Genomic DNA, 26,255 nt, shown 5'->3' on the forward strand with positions numbered 1-26,255 from the left:
TGGAACATAATCAACAAAAGAAAAAAGCAAACAAAATATAACCAGAGACATTAAAATTAAGAATGTTGTTCTTAAGAATGTTGTTAAATGTTGTTACATTTAACAACAGCCAGAGTCGAGGGGGGAGGAGACAATGGGGGGATTTCAGGAACTACTATAAAGGACACATGGACAAAACCAAGGGGGAATGTGGAAGCAAGGGAGGGAGGTGGGTCTGGCTGGGATGGTGGGGAGTGGTAGTGGGGAAATGCAGACAATCGTAATTGAACAACAATAAAGTAACTTTAAAAAAATGAAAAATAAATAAATTTTAAAAAGCAACATAAAGCACTAAAAAATTACTTAAAATGAAAATGAATTATATGCTCTCTTTAAAAGGCATATGGTGGCTAAACTAATAATAAAGCAAGAGCCTTACATATGATGTCTACAAGAGACTCACTTCAGATGTAAAGACACCTATGGACTGAAAGTAGAAGGATGGAAAAAGATATTTCATGCAAATGAAAACAAACAAGAAAAGATGTTGGGGTAGCAATACTTACACTAAGCAAAATAGACTTTAAAACAAAGGCTATAACAAGAGACAAAGAAGGACCAAGCAATTCCACTTCTGGATATTTGTTGGGAACCGCCCTGACTGGTATCAGAAACTGAGACCCCCGCCTAGGCTAAGGCTAAGGGAACGCCCTTGGAACCGTAAGCCGGCAAGGAGATAAAAGCTTATCTCCCTGGCAGTAATGCTGTTTCTGCTGCCGAACCCCCAAAAAAGCTTAGTCGGTTAGCCAAAGACGGGTAAGATTCCCCACGAGGGAACAACCCAAGCCAGGCACGATCACTTTGGGAGGCCCCCCAAAGAAGGACTTGGGGGGGGCTGCAGCAAAAGGGGGTGATGGACCCTCACTCCTCGGCTTTGACAAAGTCTGAGTTCTCAGCGTCCGGAAGAAAATCTCCTTATCTCTCGGTGGCTTTAGTTCCCGCGCTCCACCTAAGCCTGAAACAATGACGGGGAAGTGCAGCTCGGTACTGGGAAGTGCGGATTTCCCGGGGTGATCGGGCCTAAGAAAGAACATGTAAATTACTGTGAAACCTTCTTTGTCCAAGAATGCTCTTAGTTGAATGAGGAGGGTCTTAGGAGGAAGCTAGTTTGTTCCTCAGCCTTACAGCTCTTTGACCCCCCAACTCAATAGACCGGCAGAGTTCTTTGTTTTATATGTTCCTTACTTCCCCCTAATGAGTATTGTACGTTACCTGAGTTATTATGTAGCATGAGCCTAATAAAAGCAGGTATGGACGGTGGATCAGCGCGCCCCCCACTAGGGGGGGTGGCCATTCTGTCCCTACTTCCCCACAGAAACTGGTTTGTCTCTGTGCATGTGTGTTTTTTCTCGCGTATTGTCGAGCCATCCACAGTGTGCCGTGGTCACTGCTAGCCGGTGACCCACGCGCAACAGATATTTATCCAAAGAAATCCAAAACAATAAATCAAAAAGCCATATACATCCATATGTTCATTGCAGCATTATTTACAATAGCCAGGATATGGAAGCAACCTAAGTGTTCATCAGTAGATGAATGGATAAAGAAGTGGTGCATTTATACAATGGAATATGACTCAACCATTTAAAAAGAATGAAATCTTGCTATCTGCAAAGACATGGATAGACCTCGAGCGTATTATGCTAAGTGAAACAGGTCAGAGAAAGACAAATGCCATATAATTTCACCTATATGTGGAATCTAAAAAACCAAAATAAACAAACAAGCAGAACAGAAACAGACTCATAGATACAGAGAACATTTTGATGACTGTCAGATGGGATAAGGGTTGGGGGTGGAAATGTGAAGGGATTTAGAAGTACATATTGGTAGTTACAGAATAGTCATGGGGATGTAAACAATTTTTTATTTTTTATTTTAATAACTGTACGGAGTCAGATGGGTACTAGATTTATCAGGATGATCATAAGTTACATAAATGTCTAATCATGGGATTATACAGCAAAAACTAACAAAAATTGTAAATCTATAATTTAAAAAGAAAAAAAAAGAACAGGGGGAATATGTTGTATAAATAGTACACCTGTAAGAGTTCTGGCCAAGAGGGAGGCGCAGGTAGAAACCCTTTGCTTCCTCACACAACCAAAAGGAGAATAACAACCAATCTAAACACAATAAACAACCAGAAGTGCCAGAAAATCAAACTGCATGGAACTCTGACAACCAAGGAATTAAAGAAACAGTCAACCAGACCAATAGGAGGGAGGCAGGCAGATGGGTAGATAGAGAGAAGCTGGGGCAAGGCAGTGGACGTTGCAGGTGGGGGTGGGTGAATGGGAAACTGAGACTCAGAGCTGACTGTGGACTACAGCAGGGGTTGCCATGGTGGGAGAAACTCACAGACTCACACAAAAGTTTGTTGGAAAGTGGGGCTAGAGCCCAGCAAGCAAGCTGTATTGTTCCCTCTCTGACCCGTTCCCCAGAGACAGCAACACAGTGCAGCAAAGAGGGTTGCCCTGCCCTGGAAAATACCTAAGGCCCACCCCCTTACAACTTAACAGATGTGCCTAGACAAAGAAATATGGCCCAAATGAAAGAACAGAGCAAAACTCCAGAAAAAGAGCTAAGCGATGAGGAGATAGCCAACCTACCTGATGTGGAATTCAAAACACTGGTAATCAAGAAGTTCACAGAACTGATTGAGCTTGGTCAAAAAATGAAAGAAGAATAGAAAACAACCCAAAGTGAAATAAAGCAAAATATTCAGGGAGCCAACAGTGACAGGAAGGAAACTATGACTCAAATCAACAATTTGGAACAAAGGGAAGAAATAAACATCCAATCAGAACAAAATAAAGAAACAAGAATTCAAAAAAAAATGAAGAGAAGCTTAAGAACCTCTGGGACAACTTTACACATTCCAACATCCGAATTATAGGGGTGCCAAAAGGAGAAGAACAACAGCAAGAAATTGAAAACTTATTTGAACAAATAATGAAGGAAAACTTCTCCAATCTGGCAAAGGAAATAGACTTCCAGGAATTCCAGGAATCCCAGAGAGTACCAAAGAAGTTGGACCCAAAGAGGAACACACCAAGGCACATCATCGTTAAGTTACCCAAGAAAAAGAGAATGTTAAAAACAATAAGAGAAAAAGAGACAGTTACCTATAAAGGAGTGCCCATAAGGCTATCAGCTGATTTCTCAAAAGAAATCTTGCAGGCAAGCAGTAGCTGGAAAGAAGTGTTTGAAGTCATAAAACGCAAGGACCTACATCCAAGATTACTCTACCCAGGAAAGCTATGATTTAGATTGGAAGGACAGATAAAGTGCTTCCTACATAAGATCAAAGTGGAATAAAGCAAAATATTCAGGGAATCAAGAGTGACAAGAAGGAAACCGGTACTCAAATCAATTATTTGGGAAAAAAAAGGAAGAAATAAACATCCAATTGGAAGAGAATGAAGAACAAGAATTCAAAAAAAAATGAAGAGAAGCTTAGGAACCTTTGGGACAACTTTAAATATCCCAATATCTGAATTATAGGGGTGCCAGAAGGAGAAGATTAGAGCAAGAAATGGAAAATTTATTTAAACAAATAATGAAGGAAAACTTCTCCAATCTGGCAAAGGAAATAGATTTCCAGGAATTCCAGGAATCCCAGAGAGTACCAAAGAAGTTGGACCCAAAGAGGAACACACCAAGGCACATCATCGTTAAGTTACCCAAGAAAAAGAGAATGTTAAAAACAGTAAGAGAAAAAGAGACAGTTACCTATAAAGGAGTGCCCATAAGGCTATCAGCTGATTTCTCAAAAGAAATCTTGCAGGCAAGCAGTAGCTGGAAAGAAGTGTTTGAAGTCATAAAACGCAAGGACCTACATCCAAGATTACTCTACCTAGGAAAGCTATGATTTAGATTGGAAGGACAGATAAAGTGCTTCCTACATAAGATCAAGTTCAAGGAGTTCATCATCACTAAGCCCTTATTATATGAAATGTTAAAAGTACTTATCTAAGAAAAAGGAGATAAAAAATATGAACAGTAAAATGACAACAAACTCACAACTGTCAACAATCAAACCTGGAAAAAAAAAAAAGAACTAATCAAACAACTAGAACCAGAACAGATTCACAGAAATAAATCACTGGAGGGTTATCAGCAGGGAGGGCATGGTGGGAGATTGAGGGAAAAGGTATAGGGAATAAGAAGCATAAATGATAGGTACAAAATAGACAGGGGGAGGTTAAGAATAGTATGGGAAGTAGAGAAGCCAAAGAACTAATATGTACGACCCATGGACATGAACTAAGGTGGGGGAATGATGGTGGGAGGGGGGAGTAGAGGGCAGAAGAGAATAAAGAGGAGAAAAAAGGGACAACTGTAATAGCATTGTCAATAAAATATATTTAAAAATAAAAAGAGAAAAAAAAAACAACAACAAATTTTCACCCTAGTGGAGGAGATATAATCACCACTCAGAATGCATGATCTTGAAGCACGCAGCAACTGAAGGAATTGTCTACAGGTAAGTCTACAGACCTAGCAAGCATTACCCTCAAGCTAACATTCATGAAGTTCTTTGTTCAACTTTAAAGCATTTTAGTTATATATGAAAGCACAAACACAGTCAAACCATTTCCTACTCCAGAGACTAGGGAAATGCACTTACCTCCTGCCGTTTGAAGTTCTGGACATATTCTTCAAACTGTTCATCTTTTGTCTCATCAGCTTTCCCAAGCTTCTGAAGGACCTAGTTTGCAAATAAGACAAAATGGTTTGATTTAGTAACAGTTTCACATAATCGGCAGAACAAGGCTGTTTTGCTCCTCTGAGAAGTCTATCTTAGCCCAGCTAGTTTTTCTGTTCTAGAAGCATCTTTTAGCTTGGTGGCCTTGGAGCTCAGCATACTTGGATTTTAGTTATAGTCCCACTGCTCACAGTCTATGTGACCTTGAGCAAGTGTCATGGTAGGTTGCATTTATTTATTATTTTCCTCCAGCAGGCCACGCAGGACTTAAAGACAAAAGCTACACCTTATCATTTCCATCAAAGTATTTGGCACAATGCTTGATGCATAATAGGTACTCAACTTTTTGTTAAACAGTGATCCAAAATGATCTGACTAAAGTAGTAAACTATTTCATAGGAATGGTATTATTGGAGTCAGGCACATGGTAAGTTCTCTCCCACCATCTTCTACAATAATATTCCCTTCAACTGAATAAATACTCAAAAGGGCACTGGATTACACAAGGCCCCATGCTAAGTACTGGCCATCCAGAAATGCAAAAACAAATAAAACAAGGCCTCAGCACTTAAGCTTAAGAAATGTGTAATCTAGTGGAATAGACAAGGCAGACTCATAAATAACAAGACAATCTGTCAAAAGTAACATGAGCGGTTGCAAAGTTTTGTTAACAATACCCCTCAGAGTTGAAGTTAGGAAATGCACTGTGGAGGTTTTCAAATTGTGCTGGAAAGTCCAGCAGACAGAAACATGACAGACTATATTCCAGCCAAAGAAGTAGCCAAGATCACTAGAAAAATCATTATGCACTGTGGGACTGAGCAGGAGTAGTATAGTTTTCCTACAGCATAGGACTGGTATTAGGAAAATTAATTCTCAGAGATATAGCAAAAAGTTACTTTGGTACAGAGCAGAAGGATTCTGAGAGCAACAACTGGATTCACTATTCAATATTGCCATATCTCATTTCTAAAATACCAACTTAGTCAAGAATATAAAAACTCCATAAACATTGCCTTCTCAAAATACATACACCCTATGACATTACAAAATACTTTTTTATGAAATGTAAACATTTAGGCATTAGGACTCCTGGCCATGATGGAGGCATAGGTAGACACAGTGTGTCTACTCGCACAACAACAAAATAAGGACAACAACAATTTAGAAACAAAAAACAACCAGTACCAACAGAAAATTGAACTGTATGGAAGTCTGACAACCAAGGAATTAAAGTAGACATATTCATCCAGACCAGTAAGAGGGAAAAAGTGGGGCAGCCAGGCGAAGAGGGGTTGCAGCAAAGTGGTGGCTGGCGGACCCCAGGAGCGCAAGGCAGCAGCTGGTGGACCCAGTGAGGTGGCGGATTGTGGAGGGGCCCAGCACACAAGGTGGCTGGAGGACCAAATGGTTCCACATTCATGCGCAGATAAACCAGGCAAAACTGGGGAACAAGACAAACAGCACAACTGGGGGTCCCAGTATGGGGAAATAAAGTGTCAAAACACCAATTGAGAATACCTATGGGGGTTGAGGTGCTGGGAGAAACTCCCAGCCTCACAGGAGAGTTCATTGGAGAGACCAACAGGGTCCGAAAATGTACACAAACACACCCACATGGTCAGCACCAGAAGCGCCCAATTTGATTGTGGGAAGTGGGGGAAGTGACTGAAACCTCACAAAGAGCAGAGCAAGCACCATTATTCCCTCTCCGACCCCTCCTCCACATACAGTGTCACAACCCAGCCACATGGGTTGACCGCCCTGGTCAACACCTAAGGCTCTGCCCCTCACTACATAACAAGCATGCTGAGACCAAAAAAAGTGGCCCAAATGAAAGAATAGATCAAAGCTCCAGAAAAAATATAACTAAGTGACGAAGAGATAGACAACTTATCAGACGCACAGTTCAAACACTGGTAATCAGGATGCTCACAGAATTGGCTGAATTTGGTCTCAAATTAGATGAAAAAATGAAGGCTATGAAAAGTGAAATAAAGGAAAATGTACAGGGAGCCAATAGTGATGGGGAGGAAACTGGGACTCAAATCAATGGAGTGGACCAGACAGAAGAAAGAAACATCCAATCAGAAAAGAATGAAGAAATAAGAATTCAAAAAAATGAGGAGAGGTTTAGGAACCTCCAGGATATCTTCAAACATTCCAACATCTGAATTATAGGAATACCAGAAAGGGAAGAGGAAGAGCAACAAGTGGAAACATTATTTGAACAAATAATACAGGAGAACTTCCCCAATCTGGCAAAGGAAATATAAGGAAGTTTCCAGGAAGTCCAGGAAACTTAGAGAGTCCCAAAGAAGTTGGACTCAGGGAGGAACACACCAAGGCACATCATAATTACATTACCCAAGATGAAAGATAAGGAGAGAATCTTAAAAGCAGCAAGAGATAAGGAGACAGTTAGCTACAAAGGAGTTCCCATCAGACTGTCAGCTGATTTCTCAAAAGAGACCTTACAGGCAAGAAGGAGCTGGAAAGAAGTATTCCAAGTCATGAATGGCAAGGACCTACATCCAAGATTGCTCTATCCAGTAAAGCTTCCATTTAGCATGGAAGGGCAGATAAAGTGCTTCCCAGATCAGGTCAAGTTAAAGGAGTTCATCATCACCAAGCCCTTATTATATGAAATGTTAAAGGGACTTATCTAGGAAAAAGAAGATAAAAAACATGTACAATAAAATTATAGCAAACTCACAATTATTAACAACTACACCTAAAACAAAAACAAAAACAAACTAAGCAAACAACTAGAACAGGAACAGAACCACAGAAATGGAGATCACATGGAGGGTTAGCAACAGGGGAGTGGGAGGAGGAGAGGGTGGGTAAAGGCACAGAGAACAAATAGCATAGATGGTAGGTAGAAATAGCCAGGGGGAGGGTAAGAGTAGTATGAGAAATGTAGAAGCCAAAGAACTTATAAGTATGACACATGGACATGAACTAAAGGGGGAAATGTGGGTGGGAGGGGTTGTGCAGGGTGGAGGGGAATGAAGGGGGGAAATGGGACAACTGTAATAACATAATCAATAAAATATATCTAAAAAATATTTGGGCATTAAAACATATACTCACACAAACCACTTTCTGTGGCTAGGTTTTATACATAGATCATGCTAGTTTGTTTCCTAAAATCAAAGATATAACCTTGTACAAATTAACAAGTTTTAATTATGCCTTTCAATACAAAGACAGAGTGAGAAAAGCCACTTAAAACTTAGGAAGAGACAAAAGAGATCCCTGGGAGTCCTTTTTCATGCAGTGCTGGACTGGCACTTCTGATGGACTTCCTATCAACTGGGCTATTTACAGCCCCATAGAGACAGAGGTTAACCTGAAGATTTTTGTAAGATATGCAAACAGTTTCCATTCAATGGAAAGGTAAACCCAAAAGGTTATAGCTTATGATCCTGCAGGACAATAACCAGTTTGGAATCTAATTCAGGAATCTTATTCTAAAATCCCTTTATTAAACAGTCACACAAATACCTAGCTCTTCAAATATATTTTGAATCAGTTTTTTAAATAATATCTTTATTGTATTTTTTCCATGACCATTAATCCCCCTTATTCTCCTCTCCCACCCCCTACAATTACCACATTGTTGTCCATGTCCATGAGGACTTTCTCCCTTTGGCTTGATCCCCTCCTCTGCCCTCTAAACCCTCCCTATAGCTATCATCCTGCTTTCTATCCATGAGTCTATTTCTATTTTGTTCATTAGTCCAATTTGTGCATTAGATTCCATGATTCCACATATTCACTCAGGTATGGAATAATAAATATTCTTTTTTTACCACCATCTTACTGGATACCTCATTAATTAATGAAATGAATAAAATTTATGGCACATGTTTATTTCATGTTTACATGAAAATCTTGTTTTTAACTTTTGAAAAATTATACTTTAACAACAGGATCAACTTCTTAGTGCTGTGCAAATGTAAGATATTATTGCTATTATTTTTATTAGCATTGTAATAAGAAAGATGGGGCAAAGCAAAATTTCACAGGCTACTTGCAAGAGAAGTAAAATTCAATGACATAAGGATTCCTGGCCTTGTTAAAAGACCCCCTTCAACCTACTCCCATTTTTTTATTCTAAGTGCTTCTGTTTTCCTTTTTTTTTTTAAAGTTAGGTCTTCCAAATGACCTCCCACCAGAAACATGCAGAAAAACTAAAGTGTCATGGGAAAGAAAACCAGTATTTACCACATGAAGTTTTTCCTAATTCTTAAAATCTACTTATTCATTAATTTTTAATTTCTCTAGATCAAGTAAGTCATTGAGATCCAGCAATACCTTATCTAATGGTAGCAGTTCACAAAGGCCAGGGGAGGCTATCAAACTTTCATGAGGAAGCAGCAACAGCTCAGTTCTACAACTTTATATGTTAGTGAAAAGGAACTCCTGTTGCAGTGAGTGGAGGGAAAAAAAAAACAAACAACATTAACTGAGGATCTAGTATATGCCTAAAACTGCAAAAGTAATTTACATGTTACCTCTTCAGTTCTCAAAACATTCCTATATGATACTTTTTTTGGATCACACAGTAAGTGGCTTGTTGAATACCCTCAAGAAAATCCCCATTCTGAGGTCTGATACCTCTGTCACCATCATCTATAGTCTTCTCCTTCTCATGGGAAACCCATAGGATTTATGCATCAAACTATTTTTCTCATTCTCATCCAAAATCCCTACAGCCTACCCTACCCTAAGGAAGGCATATCTCCTAGACTGCACATTTACAACAGTGGAGGGGATCTTTTGCAGACACCTTGCTTAAAGTCCATTATTTAAATTTGAAATCATGAGTCCTTGCTTTTCATTCCTAGCAACTGTACAGTATAACTAAAATAACATGACAAAAACTGATTCTGCATGTAAATAGAGGTAAAAGGATTATTTAGATGACACCATAAGTTCATGCTTTCTCTTCTAAGAAAATAGGAAAAAATCCAGAACTCCTGGAGGTATAGTATATCCACACCTTGACGTCAGCTTCCTCAGGCCAGCAGCCACAGAGGAGAGATGAGAAAGGCATGGGACAGACACAGGAAGGGATCTAACTTTTTAAAAAAAATTATTATTATTATTCAAGTACAGTTGTTTCTATTTTCACCCCACCAGGCCCTCGCCCCACCCATTCATGCCTCCCACTCTTGAACCTACCTCCTTTGGCTTTGTCCATGTGTCCTTTATACATGTTCCTTGATGGACCTTCCCCTGTTTTCTCCCATTAACCCTCTCACTCCTCTTCTCTGATTACTGTCAGTTTGTTCTTTATTTCAATGTTTCTGGTTATATTTTGTTTGCTTGTTTGTTTTGTTGATTATGTTCCACTTATAGGTGAGATCATATGGTATTTGTCCTTTACTGCCTGGCTTATTTCACTTAGCATAATGCTCTCCAGATCCATCTTGAGAACTTTCTCCATGTTATTCACTACATTAGGAACTTTGTGTCTATGATTTCAGCTGATCCTCACTGCAGCTTGCTCATCTCTATTTTACACATGAATGAACTGAGACTCAGAGAGGTCCTTAAACTTGCCAAGAATCATTCCCTTTGCAAGTAGCAGAGCCCAGATTCAAACCTAGTACTTACTGCCCCACCCAGTCTGCATAGTGTCTCCTCACAAAGACAGTGCCAATGGGCTGATCCACCCAGAAAAATAGATGCCTATAACACAATCCTAAAATATAAATGCCACTTTTCTCTAGAGATCAAAATTTTAAGGTGGTCATAGAGAGTGGTATTTGACACAGGTGCTGAATTATTTGCCTTTATTTCCATATATTCAATCCATCCATCAAAAACCATTACAAGTCTTCTTACAATAACAAAACTTGTTTCTCTTCTGTTTTCTATACATTTTAATGTGTTATCTGAGATTAAAAAGCTACCTTGCCAAACCATCAGATTCTACTAATACCATTATTATCACCCTTCTCATTTTCCCAATGTTGCCAAACTCTCTTTTCTAACATGCCTCTTTGGACAAATCTGTTATTTCCCTCTGTTAAGTCCTATTACAGTTTCATGAACTAATTTCTCAAGAAAGATCCCAAAATCCCAATGCCCTTCTAATATTCTTACATATCAAGGGAGGCAGCACATACCAGAAAGAGCCTGAAGCCCTCATCCTTAGAAAATCATTTAGAGAGAGAAAGACATATGGAAGTTAATAAACAAAGATATATTTTTAAAATAAAATTGTATGCAGATTCACACATTAGCAATTATTCAATATTATTCAATTTCATTCAAGCCAACATGACACATAAATTATATAAAAGATATATTAATCTTCATTGCAAATGCATTATTTAAAAAAATTCTAGGGCTCCAGTCTCAAAAACATTAAAAATACAAATAATCACTCTTATTAACTAACAATATCCTCATGTATATAAGAGTCTTTTTGAAAGGAAGAAGAAAATGTTGCATTCCTTAAAGAATTGGGCACCTGTAAGTAGGGAAGAATTAATAAGAAGAAACATTATACTATGTATAAGTGTAAAAAAAGAAGACTAATAAATATTTTAAAGTTAATAGTGGTTATTTCTGAATGGTAAGATTCAGGCTGATTGTTTTATTTTCTTTATAATTTATATTTTCCATAATTTCTCAATGGTTCTTAGTAAAGTAATAAGGAAAAATCAAAGATAAATAAATAAGAGTTTATGATACCCTATATAATAGATGCATATTAGATTCTAGTAAAGTTTATTTCTTAGTAACTGGTTGAAAGAGTAGTGAGTGAATTAATATCAACTGGAAGAAAGATTTGCAGAGGCAGGCCTAAGGGACCTATACCTGGCTCAGCAGCTCATGTGTAAGGTGAAAGTACTAATGTATTATGTGGAACTACTGAGGATATATGGCAATGCCAGCTATGATGCCTGGCATTGTTTAATGTTCAATAAATATCTACTATTATTACAGATATTTTTATCTAAGCCTGCTGAATAATTTCATCAATGGCATAAACTCTGCATTAATGAAAAGCTGGGGAGGATATTGGATATGTAATATTATGGCAATCAGAATTCACAAAAAGATCTTTAAGGAGATGAAATTCAACAGGGATAAAATTTAGGTCAAAAATATAATTCTTCAAGTACCAAATTTATGTATTCAACTTTCAACCAAAATTCAACAAACAGAATGGGATGGTAAACACATAAATACACAGACAACTTGGAGCCAGCTAAAGGACCCCCAAGAAAGGTAAAGAGAGTTGACACCATAAAATAAGAGGCATATTTTATATAACTGGTATATTACCAGGAAGAAGAGGAAACCATAGGGAAAAGAATACATCTGTTTTCAAATACCTAAGTACTATCATAATGATGACTTTTTCCATCAGAAACCAAGATCAAGAACTAGTATCAGCAAATAAAGACTATAAAAAGAAAAATTTTGCATTAAACATTTTATCATGGTTTTCTGTAAATTAAATAGTTTGTTGGTAGAGGTAATTAGCTCACTGACCTAAGAGTTATTTGAGAGCTCACCAATAGAGGTTATAGAGAAGAGATTTATTCATCAAACAGGTGAATGAAATAAGTCATATATCAAATATCTTCTAATTCTTGAATCTATAATAAATTTATCATGTCAGACATTTTCCCTGGAGAATACAAATCACAATGAATACTGGCAGAGAAGAAAGTCTGTTCTTTTCTATCTGTTACTTATATTGACCTACAAAAGACTGCATGCCATGCTAGGAGCTATAGAAAAGCAAGGTGCAGTCTAGAGACTGATGGTGTGACTATGGAAGTGCAAGATGCAGAAATGGAGAGTATAAGGCTGGCATGGTAAACAGGGCAGATTATGGAAAGGCTCAGTCTGCAAGACTAAAGACTCTGATTCCCTTATTCAGACCATAGGGAGCCAATGAAGTATTGCCCTGGAGTCAGCTACATGGTTAGATTTGTGCTACTTAGTGACAACATTAAGGAGAGATTAGAAGAGAGCAAGGCTGGAAAAATAAGACCAGTTGAGAGGCTATTTAAATAGGCCAGGCAATAAATGACAGAGCCTGAGCTAAGACACAGAAAGAGGCAACACTTAAGAAGTAATATGAGGCAGTACTTAATGGCTTCTGAGATGCAAAGGGTGAGAAAACAGGCAAGGATGGCCTCAGATTTCTGCTGTGGAGAATGAGTAGCTCATCTGCCAAAAATCCCTGGATGAGGACAGTGAGTTTTTGTGGTACAACTCCAGGGAGAGGGAAATGGTTTAGATATAGGATTGGAAAAGGTAAGACCCAAAACCATATCACAGGACTTTTGAATGGAACTCAAGGCCCACCTGAGGCAGAAACCATAGATGTGCAGTAGCCTACATTTAAGCAGTTTTGTGATTTTTCTCCAGTAGTTTCAATAAGAGTAATGAAATTAATCTACTGCATAGCAAATATCTTAAGGCACCAAAGACACTGGGACCTAGAATTGAGATAACAAAAACCTACCATTCACCATGTTTTATGTCACAATATTTGACAATGAGTTTATAATTTACGTGGCCTCTCATTTACCTCTCTGCTGGTTATGATGTAAATACCAATTAAGCCTCAAGAGTTTGGCAGCACTGATCTTACAGAAAGCTCACTGTATATCCAAGCATCTGATAATCAGATTTTGACAACATGACGTATCTTCTACCTACAAGAAAAAGGAAGAAAATGCTGTGTCTCAAGAATTTTTGTTTAGGATTTCAGTCTCTTCCTTCAACACTAATTGCATCTACCTTGATACATTACTACTTTTGAAACTAGAATTTCTGTTGTTACTTTTGTTGCTGCTGTTTTTCAAATGCAAAATAATATTTTAAGTTGAAGAAGCTTTTTCAAACTGCTTTTCCTTTCAATGAGATTCTGAATATTCCTCTAGGGCTGGCTGTGTGCTCATCATCCTCTCTGCCTTGAGTTAAGAAGTTCTAAGCAAGCAACTAGAACAGGAACAGATTCACAGAAATAGAGATTACATGGAAGGTTATCAGAAGGGAGGAGGTGGGACCAGAATGGGGGAAAAGATGTTACAGGGTGCAGCCAAGAGGGGAGACCCCAAATGGGCATTTGAAATGGGGCCCAGAACTCAAGGTGTCCAGGAGATTTTAAGATGTCTTCACCCCTTCCCCCACAGGTGTGAGTTGCAGGAAGGGGCACGAAGAGCAAGAACATGCAGGGCAGCTTTGCAGCTAATCCATGGCATGGTCATTTAACATACCTATAGCCTTTGGCTGGTCACTTAGATATGCTAAATAGCTATGGCCATGCTCTAGGCCAGGGGGATGAAAAGGGACCTCCCCCGCAAGATGTGACTGGGGGGCAGGTCCCCCGAGTTACAGTGCCTGTGTGGGAGCTCGGAGAAGATTGGCTCCATGACATGGGGCCGTACCTGTCCAGACCCACGATGGCGACCAGAAAAGCTGGAAAAGACAGCAGATTGAGGGTAAGTGTGGCTGAGTTTGGGAGGAGTCGTCAGAAATGGGGCTGCAGAGGAAGACTGGCGTGGGGATTTAAACCCAGACATGGCAGCCATTGAGGGGAGAAGCACGTGGTTTTGGCTGAGTGGGGACTCCTGTGGCCCTGGGAGAGAGGACCATGTGCCTTTGCCAGAGTGAGGACCCGCAGCTTTAGAAGGGGGAATCACCACCCCATTTTAGCAGAAATCCTGGTGACAGAGCTGAGGGTGCCAGGAGCCCAGGGAGGTCTCCCAGTCAAGACAGAGTACTGACTGGGAATAACCAGAGGACTGCCTGAGCCTTGGACTTCTGTTTCCTTTCCTGAGATACAGTACTCTGGACAGGGCAAAGAGGGAAGGACTGTGTCTATCTGTGGGTGTTTTTAAGGGACTTTAGGATTTTTTTTGATGAAGACATTAGATCACTACTTTAAGTTTGTATAGCATTAAATAAACATTTCCTTTCCTTTTCATGAATCTCTGGCATTGAGAGACATCTTTCCTATAGATGGCAGACATAACGGACCTGGGGGCTTCTTTCAGTAATAGTGTATTGTCCCAAGGCCCCCCTTGTTGTGTTCTGTAACAAAGGTACAGGGAATAAGAAGCATAAATGGTAGGTACAAAATAGATAAGAGGAGGTTAAGAATAGTATGGGAAATGGAGAAGCCAAAGAACTTATATGTATGACCCATGGATATGAATTAAAGTGGGGGAATGATGATGGGAGGGGGAATACAGGGCAGAAGGGAAAAAAGGGGAGAAAAAAATGGGACAACTATAATAGCATAATCAATAAAATATATTTTTAAAAAAGAATTTAACTGATTCTAAACACATCATGACACAGGTAAATTAAAAAACTCAATAGGGTTCTGTACAGAGTGTGATTTAGTTGGTTGGAGCATTGTTCTGTAACCAAAAGGTTGTAGGTTCAATTCACAGACAGTGCAAGTATGTACCTATGTTGAGGATTTGATCCCCAGTACAAGCATATGCAGAAGGCAACCAATTGATGCTTCTCTCTCACATGCATGATTTTCTCTCTCCCTTCCTCTTACTCTTAAAAAACAAGAAATGAAAAAATGTCCTCAGGTGAGAATAAAAAAACTTTTTAATACAATAGGAAGAAAAAGCATGAATGTGATAACTTGAATATTTTAATTAATAAATCTTTCAGTGTCTCCTAAAGTGGTTAGTTCCTCAGCTTGGGTTGCAAGAGCTGCTCCAATGACGTAAAGCTAAAATTCTGATCAAGTCTCAAATCCTCATAGTCCAGTGCAAATTAAATACTATTTTAGTAGTAAGAGAATTGTCATCCTCTCTTAATATTTTAAAATAAGGAGCAGAATACTATGTTGGTAGCTTTCAAAAAAGTAATTGGCATTTTCAGTCAAAGAAAAAATTCATAATCTTTCATTCCACATGGAAATGACTTCTGTTAATTAGGGGCAAAGATCAAAGCAAGATTAATCTATGGTCAGGTGTGACTTAAAAAAGAATTTAACTGATTCTAAACACATCATGACACAGGTAAATTAAAAAACTCAATAGGGTTTGATCATAGGATTTGCAGAAAACATATCCTATGATCAAAAGTGGGGAAAAAATAAGAGGAAGGCATACAAACCATAATAAGTAAGTAATTCAAGATGAAGGTCACTGGGAATCAGAGAGATGTATTTATATATGGTTAGATAGTGGAACAAGAGTAATAGTTCAACGAATTCAGCAGGATTTGCTACTGGGATGCTTAGAGAGAATCATGCATCAAATGAAGTCTCAGAGTAGCAAATTTCCAATCTTGTGATTCATGCCACTTTAAGACAGACTCTGAAAGTCAACAAGATAATCAAACAAGTTAATGCTCTCTGAACAAGGAGGAACACTTCTCACCATGCTTTGTCTTTTTGAGTGAGAGAGAGGGGGAAGGAGGGAGGGAAGGAGGGAGAGAGAGAGAGAGGGAGAGAACATAAAACAATGTATATATTATCCATTAAATCCATGAGTCAGCTATATGAGATAACCATGGCCTCCTTGGACAGGATATGGAGAGCTAATCTTCCATCCTTTGCCCTCGCTCAGATGACTCATTCATTCATCAGTTCATATACCCACCCACGTAACTGCTAATTCAGAGAGTGTTGATCAAGTGCTCTCTGACACTGTGCAAAGTTCCATAAACTAGGACTGGAGGGATGCAATCAAGTACATGCAAGTTCAGTATAGCTGCTTGTGAAGTGGTAAGTGAGCATGTACCACACTGTTTTCCAAACTTCAGGGTACTAGTCCTTTGACTTCTTTCTAGGTAAGATTCAGGACTTTAAAAAGTGGCTTTAATGTGTCCTAATTTGAGGGAAATAAGATAAATCATCCTTTGGTGTGGTTCTTGTACCCATCAAGGTTCTACCTTTTCACATCCATCTGGCTCTCTGTGGGATTTATTTCTGCATCATTATGACATCAACTTCTTGCTCTGGCAGATTTCAATAGTGTATTAGCCATCACATTATCAAAGGCTCTCAGAGGCTGGCATGAGCATTTCTGCTAATTCTGATAAACACTTTTGGAGAAGTAAGCAAGAACAGATGAGAGAAGGAATGATCACAACCTTCTGTCCCATTTGAGTGGTCTTAGGACTTTAAAAGTTGGAGGGTAATATATAGTAGAGAGAAACTGCAAACCTCAGACATGAGCCAGTTTATCCTAAGTGGGACAGAGACAGTTAGGAATTAGAACACAATGGAGGAAAGAAAGTCCAAAAGCCTACAAGGGAAACAGTGCAAGTGAGAACAGCCCTCAAAACGCAGATACAGTATGCACTGGCCAATGATTGCTGTCAATCACACATCTACCTGCCGAGGTACCATGCTCCATGATTCTGCTCTCTTCTATCCTCCCCAGTCTTTAAAATTTAGAACATTTTAGTCCTCTAACTTACAAAAACTCATGTGAAAAAAGATAGCTTGAGGAATACTGATCTAGCTAAAATGTGAGTGCAGCATCTAATGCCTCTTCTCTTGGAAGTCAGGTGCACACTCTCTCCCTCTGGATTGGGTCTCAGAACAACTTTTCTATGAAATCTGATACTGCCAGTATCCAACCCATAATACAACCTTTACACCAAAATCCAATGAGGAGCAAGTCTGCTAAAGCCTGAGTCATCCCCTGAGGCTCTAAGAGAGACCAGATTTTCCCTTTCCAGTAGTAGCCTCTTCAAGGACAGAGTGCCGTCTTATACCAATAATGCACAAGCTAATACAGACCTTCCAACCTTATTAGATCATTTTGAATTAATCCTCATACTCCTTAGTGAGAGGAAGATATTCCTCCATTTACCACTAGCTGGGTGTTTGAGAGAAAACACGTCTGCCAAACTAGTGGCAACCTACCTGCAGAAGAACTACTGCAGAGACACATGGCCATGGAGCCAGAGTGGGCCCTGTACCTGAGGTATTTGCCAGGGAGCAATTCTGTTCCTGATTCCTTTATACAGGCCTCTCAGGCAGTCTTCATAACCTTAGCTACCCACTGGCCCATCAGAAGATAAATCAGCAATTTGAAAACACTGACCTGCAGTACAAATAAGGAGGGCAACGTAAAACAAAAAGTCCAGGAAACCCTACCTAGGATTTCAGTTGGGACTATAAATTGCCTAAGGCAAGAGAGAATTGTTAGTGCTGATGAATATGAAGCAGGTGAAAAGGAGAGTCACCTAAAGAAAAGAAAAAAGGAGAGTCACAGAAAAGAAAAAAAAAAGATGTTCTTGCTTTTCTTCCTTTTGTAAAAATGTCCCACCTTAATAACTCCATAATTCCCTAATTATTAGCTTTCATCTGTGGAAATTTAAGATATATCAAGCAAAGTTCTAAATGAATTATATCTAAAATGAATTTAATCCTCCCAACAATCTTATGAGTTAGGCTACAAATGATTATCCTCATTTTACCTATGAGAACACTGAAAATTGGAGATGTTAATTCACTGCAGTCATATAGCTGGTGTGTTACTGAGCTGAGAGGCACAGCAGTTTGATTGCAGAGTCAACTTCTGCCCACTAGGCTATAATGCCCTAAAGATAGCAACAGGAAAAGAAATATGGCCTAGTGGTCAATCTCTTCCCCTGACAGCTAAGTCATGTTCCTCCATTCTATACTACATTCTCACTAAATGTATCACATTGTAAGGAATGCTATTATAATAACTGCTTAATCCATACTATTGTTAAGCCATCTGACATCATCTCCATTGAAAACAGGTTATAATATTAATTCAAATAGCCTGGTGAGGAGTGCAGGTTATACAAAACATGTGTTCTCTCCACTCTACCTTCACTTGGAAAGAAACTAACCATTCCGGCATTTTAGGACTAGCAGAAGCCCTAAGAGGACATCACTCCTTCTCAGATTATTATAGATCAAGCTACAGAAAGTGACTCACAGAACAGCAGGGAGCAGTGCTGGATAAACAAAACAAAACAACCTCACTTGATTCCATACATGTCAAAACAAAGATCATTCCTCCAAGACCAGCAATAAACTCCCAGGAAGCATAATGCAGTTACGCTAACCACAGCTCTTCCCATCTGGCTGCCCCTCAGCATCCAGCTCCAGGTCCAGATCCAATCTCATTATACCCACTCTGACCCACCACCACTCACCTTCATGAGCTCCTGACAGCCCATAAACTTTGCATCCCAAAACACATTTTCAACAAACTTCCCTCTAATTTTGGCAACATAATTTTACATGCTCAACAATATTTGCTAATTACAAATCACAGGAAAAATTTTTGAAAGTTTTATTCCAACTTTGTCAACAATCTTTCTCCTATTTCAAGAGGTAAATGGAAAGACTGAGATGGGCAAATACAGATAGGGTTGAAAAAGACAGTAAGGCAGTGTGTTTTGGGCCTGGACTGAAATCTTTAGTAATAGATAGGATTGAGCATTATCTCTTTGTAGGAATTTGGGTATATCTGCTTTATATCCCATGTGAATGAGGAGCACAATCAGAATAAAAACATCTGCCTTCTTTCTATTTTGCAAGGATGTTGTAAGTTTAGGTAAGGTTGGGGTTTAGTTTTCAGTGGCTCTTTGGATTTACCTTGTTCTTTCTGAGGAAGTTTCCCAAAGTGTGTTTGTTCTGTGGAGCACAATCTCAGAAATCTCTATGCAAAAAAAAAAAATCCAGGGTCAAATCTGTTTGAAAAATACTAACTACTATATATCCTTTGGTAGATTATTAAAGAATATTGTTAAAGAATAAAAAGGGGAGGCCCTGGCTGGTACCTCAGTATTGGCATCATCCCAATACACCATGGCTGAGTGTTCAATCCCTGGTCAAGACACACTGGTCAAGAACCAACTGACGAGTGCATCAGTAAGTGGAACAACAAATTGATGTTTCTCTCTCATTCTCTCTCCCTTCTTCCCTCTCTCTAAAATCAATAAAAAAATAAGTAAAAAGGGAAAGTCACAATGCCCATAAATATAAAAACGAGCATATGTCAAAAGATTATTTTTAAATTCATTACTTAATGAAGGCACTGGTAAAATATTATAATCATTTCCAAGAATTTAAAGAACCAATATATATAGGCAATAAGAAATGTTGAAATGAATTTAACATTGAGACAGAAAATTGACAACAGTCTATTGCAACCCCTCCAGACAAAATTCATAAGCTTTTCATAATTTCCCCTATCACTATGAACATATTAAAGGTTCCAAAAAGTCTTGAAATAAAAAAATTATGTAACATTATGTAACCCTATCTTCCCATACATATTTGCTCACATAATACCCACTGGAGCACAATTTGGGGAAGAGTTTATTCTCACTACACATTTTATGGACTTCTCTGCTCTTCCCTACAAAGCGCAGGTAGGGAATTATGTAGAAATCCATAATCCCCACGTTATTTGTAAGGAGATTTTCCTTGTTTATACCAGATGTCTATAGAGAAAATAATCAAATTTAAGAGCAAGGAATTCAGATTGTGGGAGGAAGTAAATCTTGACTGATTAGTTTAGGTATAAGCTCCACTGAACATATTGAACATGAAAATTTTCTGATTTTGAACTAGTTGTTTTTTTGTGGGTATTTTTGGTTTTTATTTTAATGGTTGTTCAAGTACAGTTTTCTGCCTTTTACCCCCAACCCAGCCTACCCACCCACCCTTTTCCACCTCCCTCCCTTTTCCACCCCCCCCTTGTTATTGTCCATGTGTCCTTTATATTTGTTCCTGCAAACCCTTCCCCTTTTCCCCTAAAATTCCCTCCCCTCTCCCCTCTGGTAACTATCAGCCTGTTCTCTATTTCAGTGTCTTTGGTTATATTTGGCTTGTTTGTTTGTTTTGTTGATTAGGTTCCTGTTAAAGGTGAGATCATATAATGTTTCCCTTTCACCTCCTGGTTTATTTCGCTTAGCATAATGCTCTCCAGTTCTATCCATGCTATTGCAAAGGGTAGAAGCTCCTTCTTTCTTTCTGCTGCATAGAATTCCATTGTGTAAATGTACCATAGTTTTTGGATCCATTCATTTACTGATGGGCACCTAGGTTGCTTCCAGCACTTGGCTATTGTAAATTGTGCTACTATGAACATTGGGGTGCATACATTCTTTTGGATTGGTGTTTCAGGGTTCTTAGGATATAATCCTAGCAGTGGAACTGTCCAGACAAAAGGCAGATCCATTTTTAGTTTTCTAAGAAAATTTCATACTGTTTCCTGTAGTAGTTGTACCAGTCTGCAATCCCACCAACAGTACACTAGGGTTCCCTTTTCTCCACGACCTGTCCAACACTTATTTGTTGTTTTGTTTATGATGGCCATTCTGACTGGTGTGAGGTGGTATTTCTTTGTGGTTTTAATTTGCATCTCTCTGATAGCTAGTGATATTGAGCATCTTTTCATGTGTCTGTGGATCCTCTGTATGTCCTCCTTGGAGAAGTATCTGTTCAAGTACTTTGCCCATTTTTTAATTGGGTTGCTTGTCTTCTTAGAGTGCAGTCGTGTGACTTCTTTATATATTTTGGAGATTAAACCCTTGTCTGAGGTATTATTGGCAAATATGTTTTCCCATACAGTTGGTTCTCTTTTTATTTTGATACTGTTTTCTTTAGCCGTGCAGAAGGTTTTTATTTTGATGAGATCTCATTTGTTTATTCTTTCCTTTATGTCTCTTGCTCTGGTGGACATATCAGTAAAAATGTTTCTGCGTGAAATATCTGAGATTTTCCTGCCTATGTTCTCCTCTAGGACTTTAATAGTGTCACTGTTTATATTTAAACCTTTTATGCACCTTGAATTTATTTTTGTGTATGGTGTAAGTTGATGATTGAGTTTCACTTTTTTGCATGTAGCTGTCCAGCTCTCCCAACACCAATTGTTGAAGAGGCTATTTTTACATTTTATGTTGCTGCCCCCTCTGTCAAATATTAATTGACTGTAGAGACTTGGGTGTATTTCTGGGCTCTTTATTCTTGAACTAGTTGTTTTTAAAAGAGCTAAAATGGTCAATATTCCCTGTGAGTAGGAACAAAGTGATATGAAGCAACATATCAAAGTAACAAAAAGGACCCTGGGCTTGGACAATTCAGGTTGGCACCCCAGCCCCACCATTCAGGAGTCTACTCTGGGCAAGGCTCCTTATTTTCCTGTGGCAATTTTCTCATCTGTAAACTAGGGATAACATTCATGGTGTGGATTTTAAAATTAAATAATAAAATGCATGTGAAACTTTTATTTCAATTCCTAGCAATAAGTGCTCAAGAATGTTAGCTATTAAAATGATTGACATCCTAATATACAATACAAGTCAATCTTTAATCAGTAATACTTGATGGTAGGAGCTTGTAAATGATTCCAGAAGTGCACATCTATCTTGAGATTCTATAATTCCTCCACAACTGCCCAGAGGTAACTTTCTCTTTCTTTGATGAAGATACACCTATAGGAACAATCATAGCAACTCAGTGTCTCCACCTGAGACCTGCAGAGTGAAAACCATGAAGAGAGCTGTGGGTCTCCCTTGAAGGAAAAAAAAATGACTATGGCCTCTCTAAGCAAGAAGCTCTAAATCTGGGGTCCATGGATAGATTCCAAGGTGTTCATAGTGACCTGAAATTATACACCTAATATCATATGGATAAGCCTTTTATTAGGAGGGGTTCATAGCTTATATCAGATGAACCACTGCTTCTGAGACAGTGTGGGCATGGTGGAAAGAAAATAAGTGTAAAAATCAAACAAAACTGAGACTCACATGATTACCTATAGGACCTGAATAATCTTTGCAAAATCCTTATTTTCCTGTGGCAATACAGGAATACAAGCAAAAATGCCTAATTTGATGCCTGACTCTGAAAAGCACTTAGTGAGGGTTAGTTGTTTCTCTTTTCCTTGATTGAATACCTTCATCTTAAACTACACTATGAAGGAGCTAACAGGGAGCTTAGACTTTATGCAATCCAATTTGCTCAGCTAACAGATGAGACTGTGGAAAGTTATGTGTATTTCTGAGGTCACATCTTTAATCTTCTACAATACAGAGGGATCTTGTAGAGCTAATGGACATTGTAATGACTATGGAACCACCTGCAGGGGTGTCTAACCTTTAGGTGTGTCTGGGCCACACTGGAAAAAGAAGAGTTGCCTTGGGCCACACATTGAATACATTGCAAAACATACTCACACACACAAAAAAATCTCATAATGTTTTAAGTAAATATATGATTATGTGTTGAGGAGCATTCATAGCCATCCTGGGCCTCACAAAGTCCATGGGCCATGGGGACACCCCTGGAGCATGGTTTCCTGGAATTCACTGTTACTCAATAAATGTCTCTTGAACAATTCTCTAACTCCAAGAAACACAGGTGTTAGCATCATGGCCAGCACAACCAAGAAAGCCTAGAGTAACATTTAGGTTCTTAGAAATTGTCTTCATTGGTGAATCCTTTGTATTACTGAAGCATCTGAGGAGAATTTTAGAGCAGCAGGAATGGAATCCTCCCATGTGAACCAGGAGACCAAATGCCACTATCAGACATGCTAACGCCTCTGCTCTTGATCAGGAGAATCTGGGCCTGGGGACTGAGGGTGGCACCCGGCCTAATACTAAGAGTCGTTTGATGTTTCCCTGGTTAGGTTTTTTTGTGGAAAGAACAGTGTGACCAGAATCCTCACACCAAAGTCCCCACTGCAGTCCTGCCTGGGGCCACTGAGTAACATCAAAATGGCCACTGGCCCTCCTTAGCAAAATTTTCTTTTTCTTTTTAATTAAATATGTCTTGTGATAATTTGATACTTCCTGCTGCACAAACACATTGTGAATAACGGGAAAGAGAAAGGCTGTGGGGTACTTAAAGAACTTTTGAAAAAATATTTTGCATAATCTCGGACTAGAGAACCACCACTAAAAATTCCACAAGCCATGCCATGTAATGTAACCCAAATACTAGGGCTCACAATTACTAAGGATTCCAGATGGACCAACAGGATGTCTGGTCCAAAGGTGATTTCACTGGTGGTTTCTATCTTTAATGTTTATTGATCTAAAAGTAAAAATAACTTAATTTTATAAAGACACATTTTATACAAATTGCAGTTTTGAACAGAAGTCAAGAAAGAACAAGGAGATTGCTAACATACTGAAAATCAAGCCATACTTTTTCTGGAAATGAGTTCTGATATAGTGCTGGACACAGTATTTTCAGTTCAGTTTGTTCTTATGGTTATTTTCTAAATATCTGTGCTCAAGAAGGAACTCAGAGTACCTGCCTAACCTTTCTTTAAAGAGCACCAGAACAGAGGGGAAACAGAAAGTGCTGGAGAGACTTGGGAGAAAAAGAATTCAGTCCTTGACCACCTGTGTTAAATCACACAGACTCCTGCTCCTGGACCCTCAGAGCTGAAAATAGGACATGCAATTGCCACAGAATATGCAATTGCAACAAACAAATAAATAAACAAAGAAACAAGTATATTGTGCAGCACTATTCTTTCACACAATTGTATACTTTGATTTATGCCTTGATTTGGTTTTCTGCAGTTATTTTAAAAGCCTTATCTGCATGAAGTTAATTACTAAAGAAGAAAAATTATTCAACACAGTTTTGCAAGAGGTCCACTCTTCAGATTCCATTTAAGCCTCTCAAGCTGGAATTACCATGTTCTTATGGTTAACATGGATATTTTATAAGGTTAAATACAAACTTTGTTTGAATTTTGAAAATAAAATAGAGACTTCAAAGAAATATTGTTACTGTGGGCTATATTACCAGATTTTTGTCGGCATTTGGGAATACTTGAGACAGATGTTTTAAGAAGCACAGGTTGGTGTGTTTGGTGAAAATTACTGCATGATAGAACGAGTAGGAAAAACTATTTTCTGGAGACCCTGAGTGATATCCATACAATACTTGCATAAATGAAAGCTGCTTCTGGAACAGCCTTTCACTAGCTGCTTTCATACCATGTATAAATACTTGCAGACACTTCTTTTTTTCCTTTTTTAATTATTTTATTGTTGTTTGATTACAGTTGTCTGCATTTTCCCCCCAGAACTCTCCCCCACACATTCTATGGTACATACTCTGTATCTGCCCCTCCAGCCTCACACACCACTTTTCTTCCTGCTCAGCACTCCAGGAAGTGGACTTCTAGAGGCTGCATTCCAACCTGACCCTCTAGCTTTTGCCTGGAGTCCATCAATGGGAAGCACCAGCAGGACACAGAAGGCCAAGTCAGGGAGGGATTGGAGCACTGGTTTCTTGGCTCCCTCCTTGCCAGACTCAATTCTCTCCCTTGCAGGTTATCCCTCCAGCAATTACATCTCTTCTCTGTGAGTTTTTTCTATTTTTTATTGTATTTTTCCCATTATCATTTATCCCCCTTATAATCTTCTCCCCACCACAATCTCCACACTGTTACCCATGGCTATGAGTCCTTTTTCCTTTTTGCTTGATCCCTCCCTGCAACTGCCCTCCAGAGCTGTCAGCCTGCTATTTATGAGTGTCTCTATTTTGCTTGTTAGTTTACTTTTCATTAGATTCCATATATGAGTGAAATCATATGGTATTTGTCTTCCCCTGACAGGCTTATTTCACTTAGCATAGTATTCTCCAGGTCCATCCATGCTGTCACAAAGGCTAATTTTTAAAAAATATATAATTTATTGATTATGCTATTACAATATTCCACATCCCCCCCCCTTTAGTTCATGTGTATGGTTCATACATATAGTAAGTTCTTCAGCTTCTACATTTCCTATACTACTCTTAACTTCCCTCTATTTTCTATCTACCAACTATGTTACTTTTTCTCTGTACCTTTTCCCTCTCTCCCCCTCCCAGTCCCCTGCTGATAACCCTCCATGTGATCTCCATTTCTGTGATTCTGTTCCTGTTCTAGTTGTTTGCTTAGTTTGTTTTTGTTTTTGTTTTAGGTGTAGTTGTTAATAATTGTGAGTTTGCTGTCATTTTACTGTTTGTAGTTTTGATCTTCTTTTTCTGAGATAAGTCCCTTTAACATTTCATATAAAAAGGGCTTGGTGATGATGAACTCCTTGAACTTAACCTTATCTGGGAAGCACTTTATCTGCCCTTCCATTCTAAATGATAGCCTTGCTGGATAGAGTAATCCTGCTGGATGTACATCCTTGCTTTTCATGACTTGCAATACTTCCTTCCAGCCCCTTCTTGCCTGCAAGATTTCTTTTGAGAAATCAGCTGACAGTCTTATGGGCACTCCATTCTAGGAAACTGTCTCCTTATCTCTTGCTGCTTCTAGGATTCTCGCCTTATCTTTAATCTTGGGTAATGTAATTATGATGTGCCTTGGTATATTCCTCCTTGGGTCCAACTTCTTTGGGACTCTCTGGGTTTCCTGGACTTCCTGGAAGTCTATTTCCTTTGCCAGAATGGGGAAGTTCTCCTTCATTATGTTTCCAAATAAGTTTTCAATTTCTTGCTCTTCTTCTTCTCCTTCTGGTACCCCTATCA

General features: G+C 38.8%; 1 protein-coding gene across 5 annotated transcripts in view; it reads right to left on the reverse strand.

Moving 5' to 3' along the window:
* Positions 1-26,255, reverse strand: part of AMPH (amphiphysin) — a 284,998-nt gene that overhangs the window by 149,542 nt on the left and 109,201 nt on the right. For all 5 annotated transcript variants that reach the window (XM_045828637.1, XM_045828635.1, XM_045828634.1 and 2 more), the window contains exon 2: positions 4,673-4,753. In XM_045828637.1, coding sequence (XP_045684593.1) covers positions 4,673-4,753 — 81 coding nt within the window. The remainder of the gene's footprint in view (positions 1-4,672; positions 4,754-26,255) is intronic.

Source organism: Phyllostomus hastatus, unplaced genomic scaffold (genome assembly GCF_019186645.2).
Source record: "Phyllostomus hastatus isolate PE091 unplaced genomic scaffold, TTU_PhHast_1.1 phas_scaffold_78, whole genome shotgun sequence".
NCBI lineage: Eukaryota > Metazoa > Chordata > Mammalia > Chiroptera > Phyllostomidae > Phyllostomus > Phyllostomus hastatus.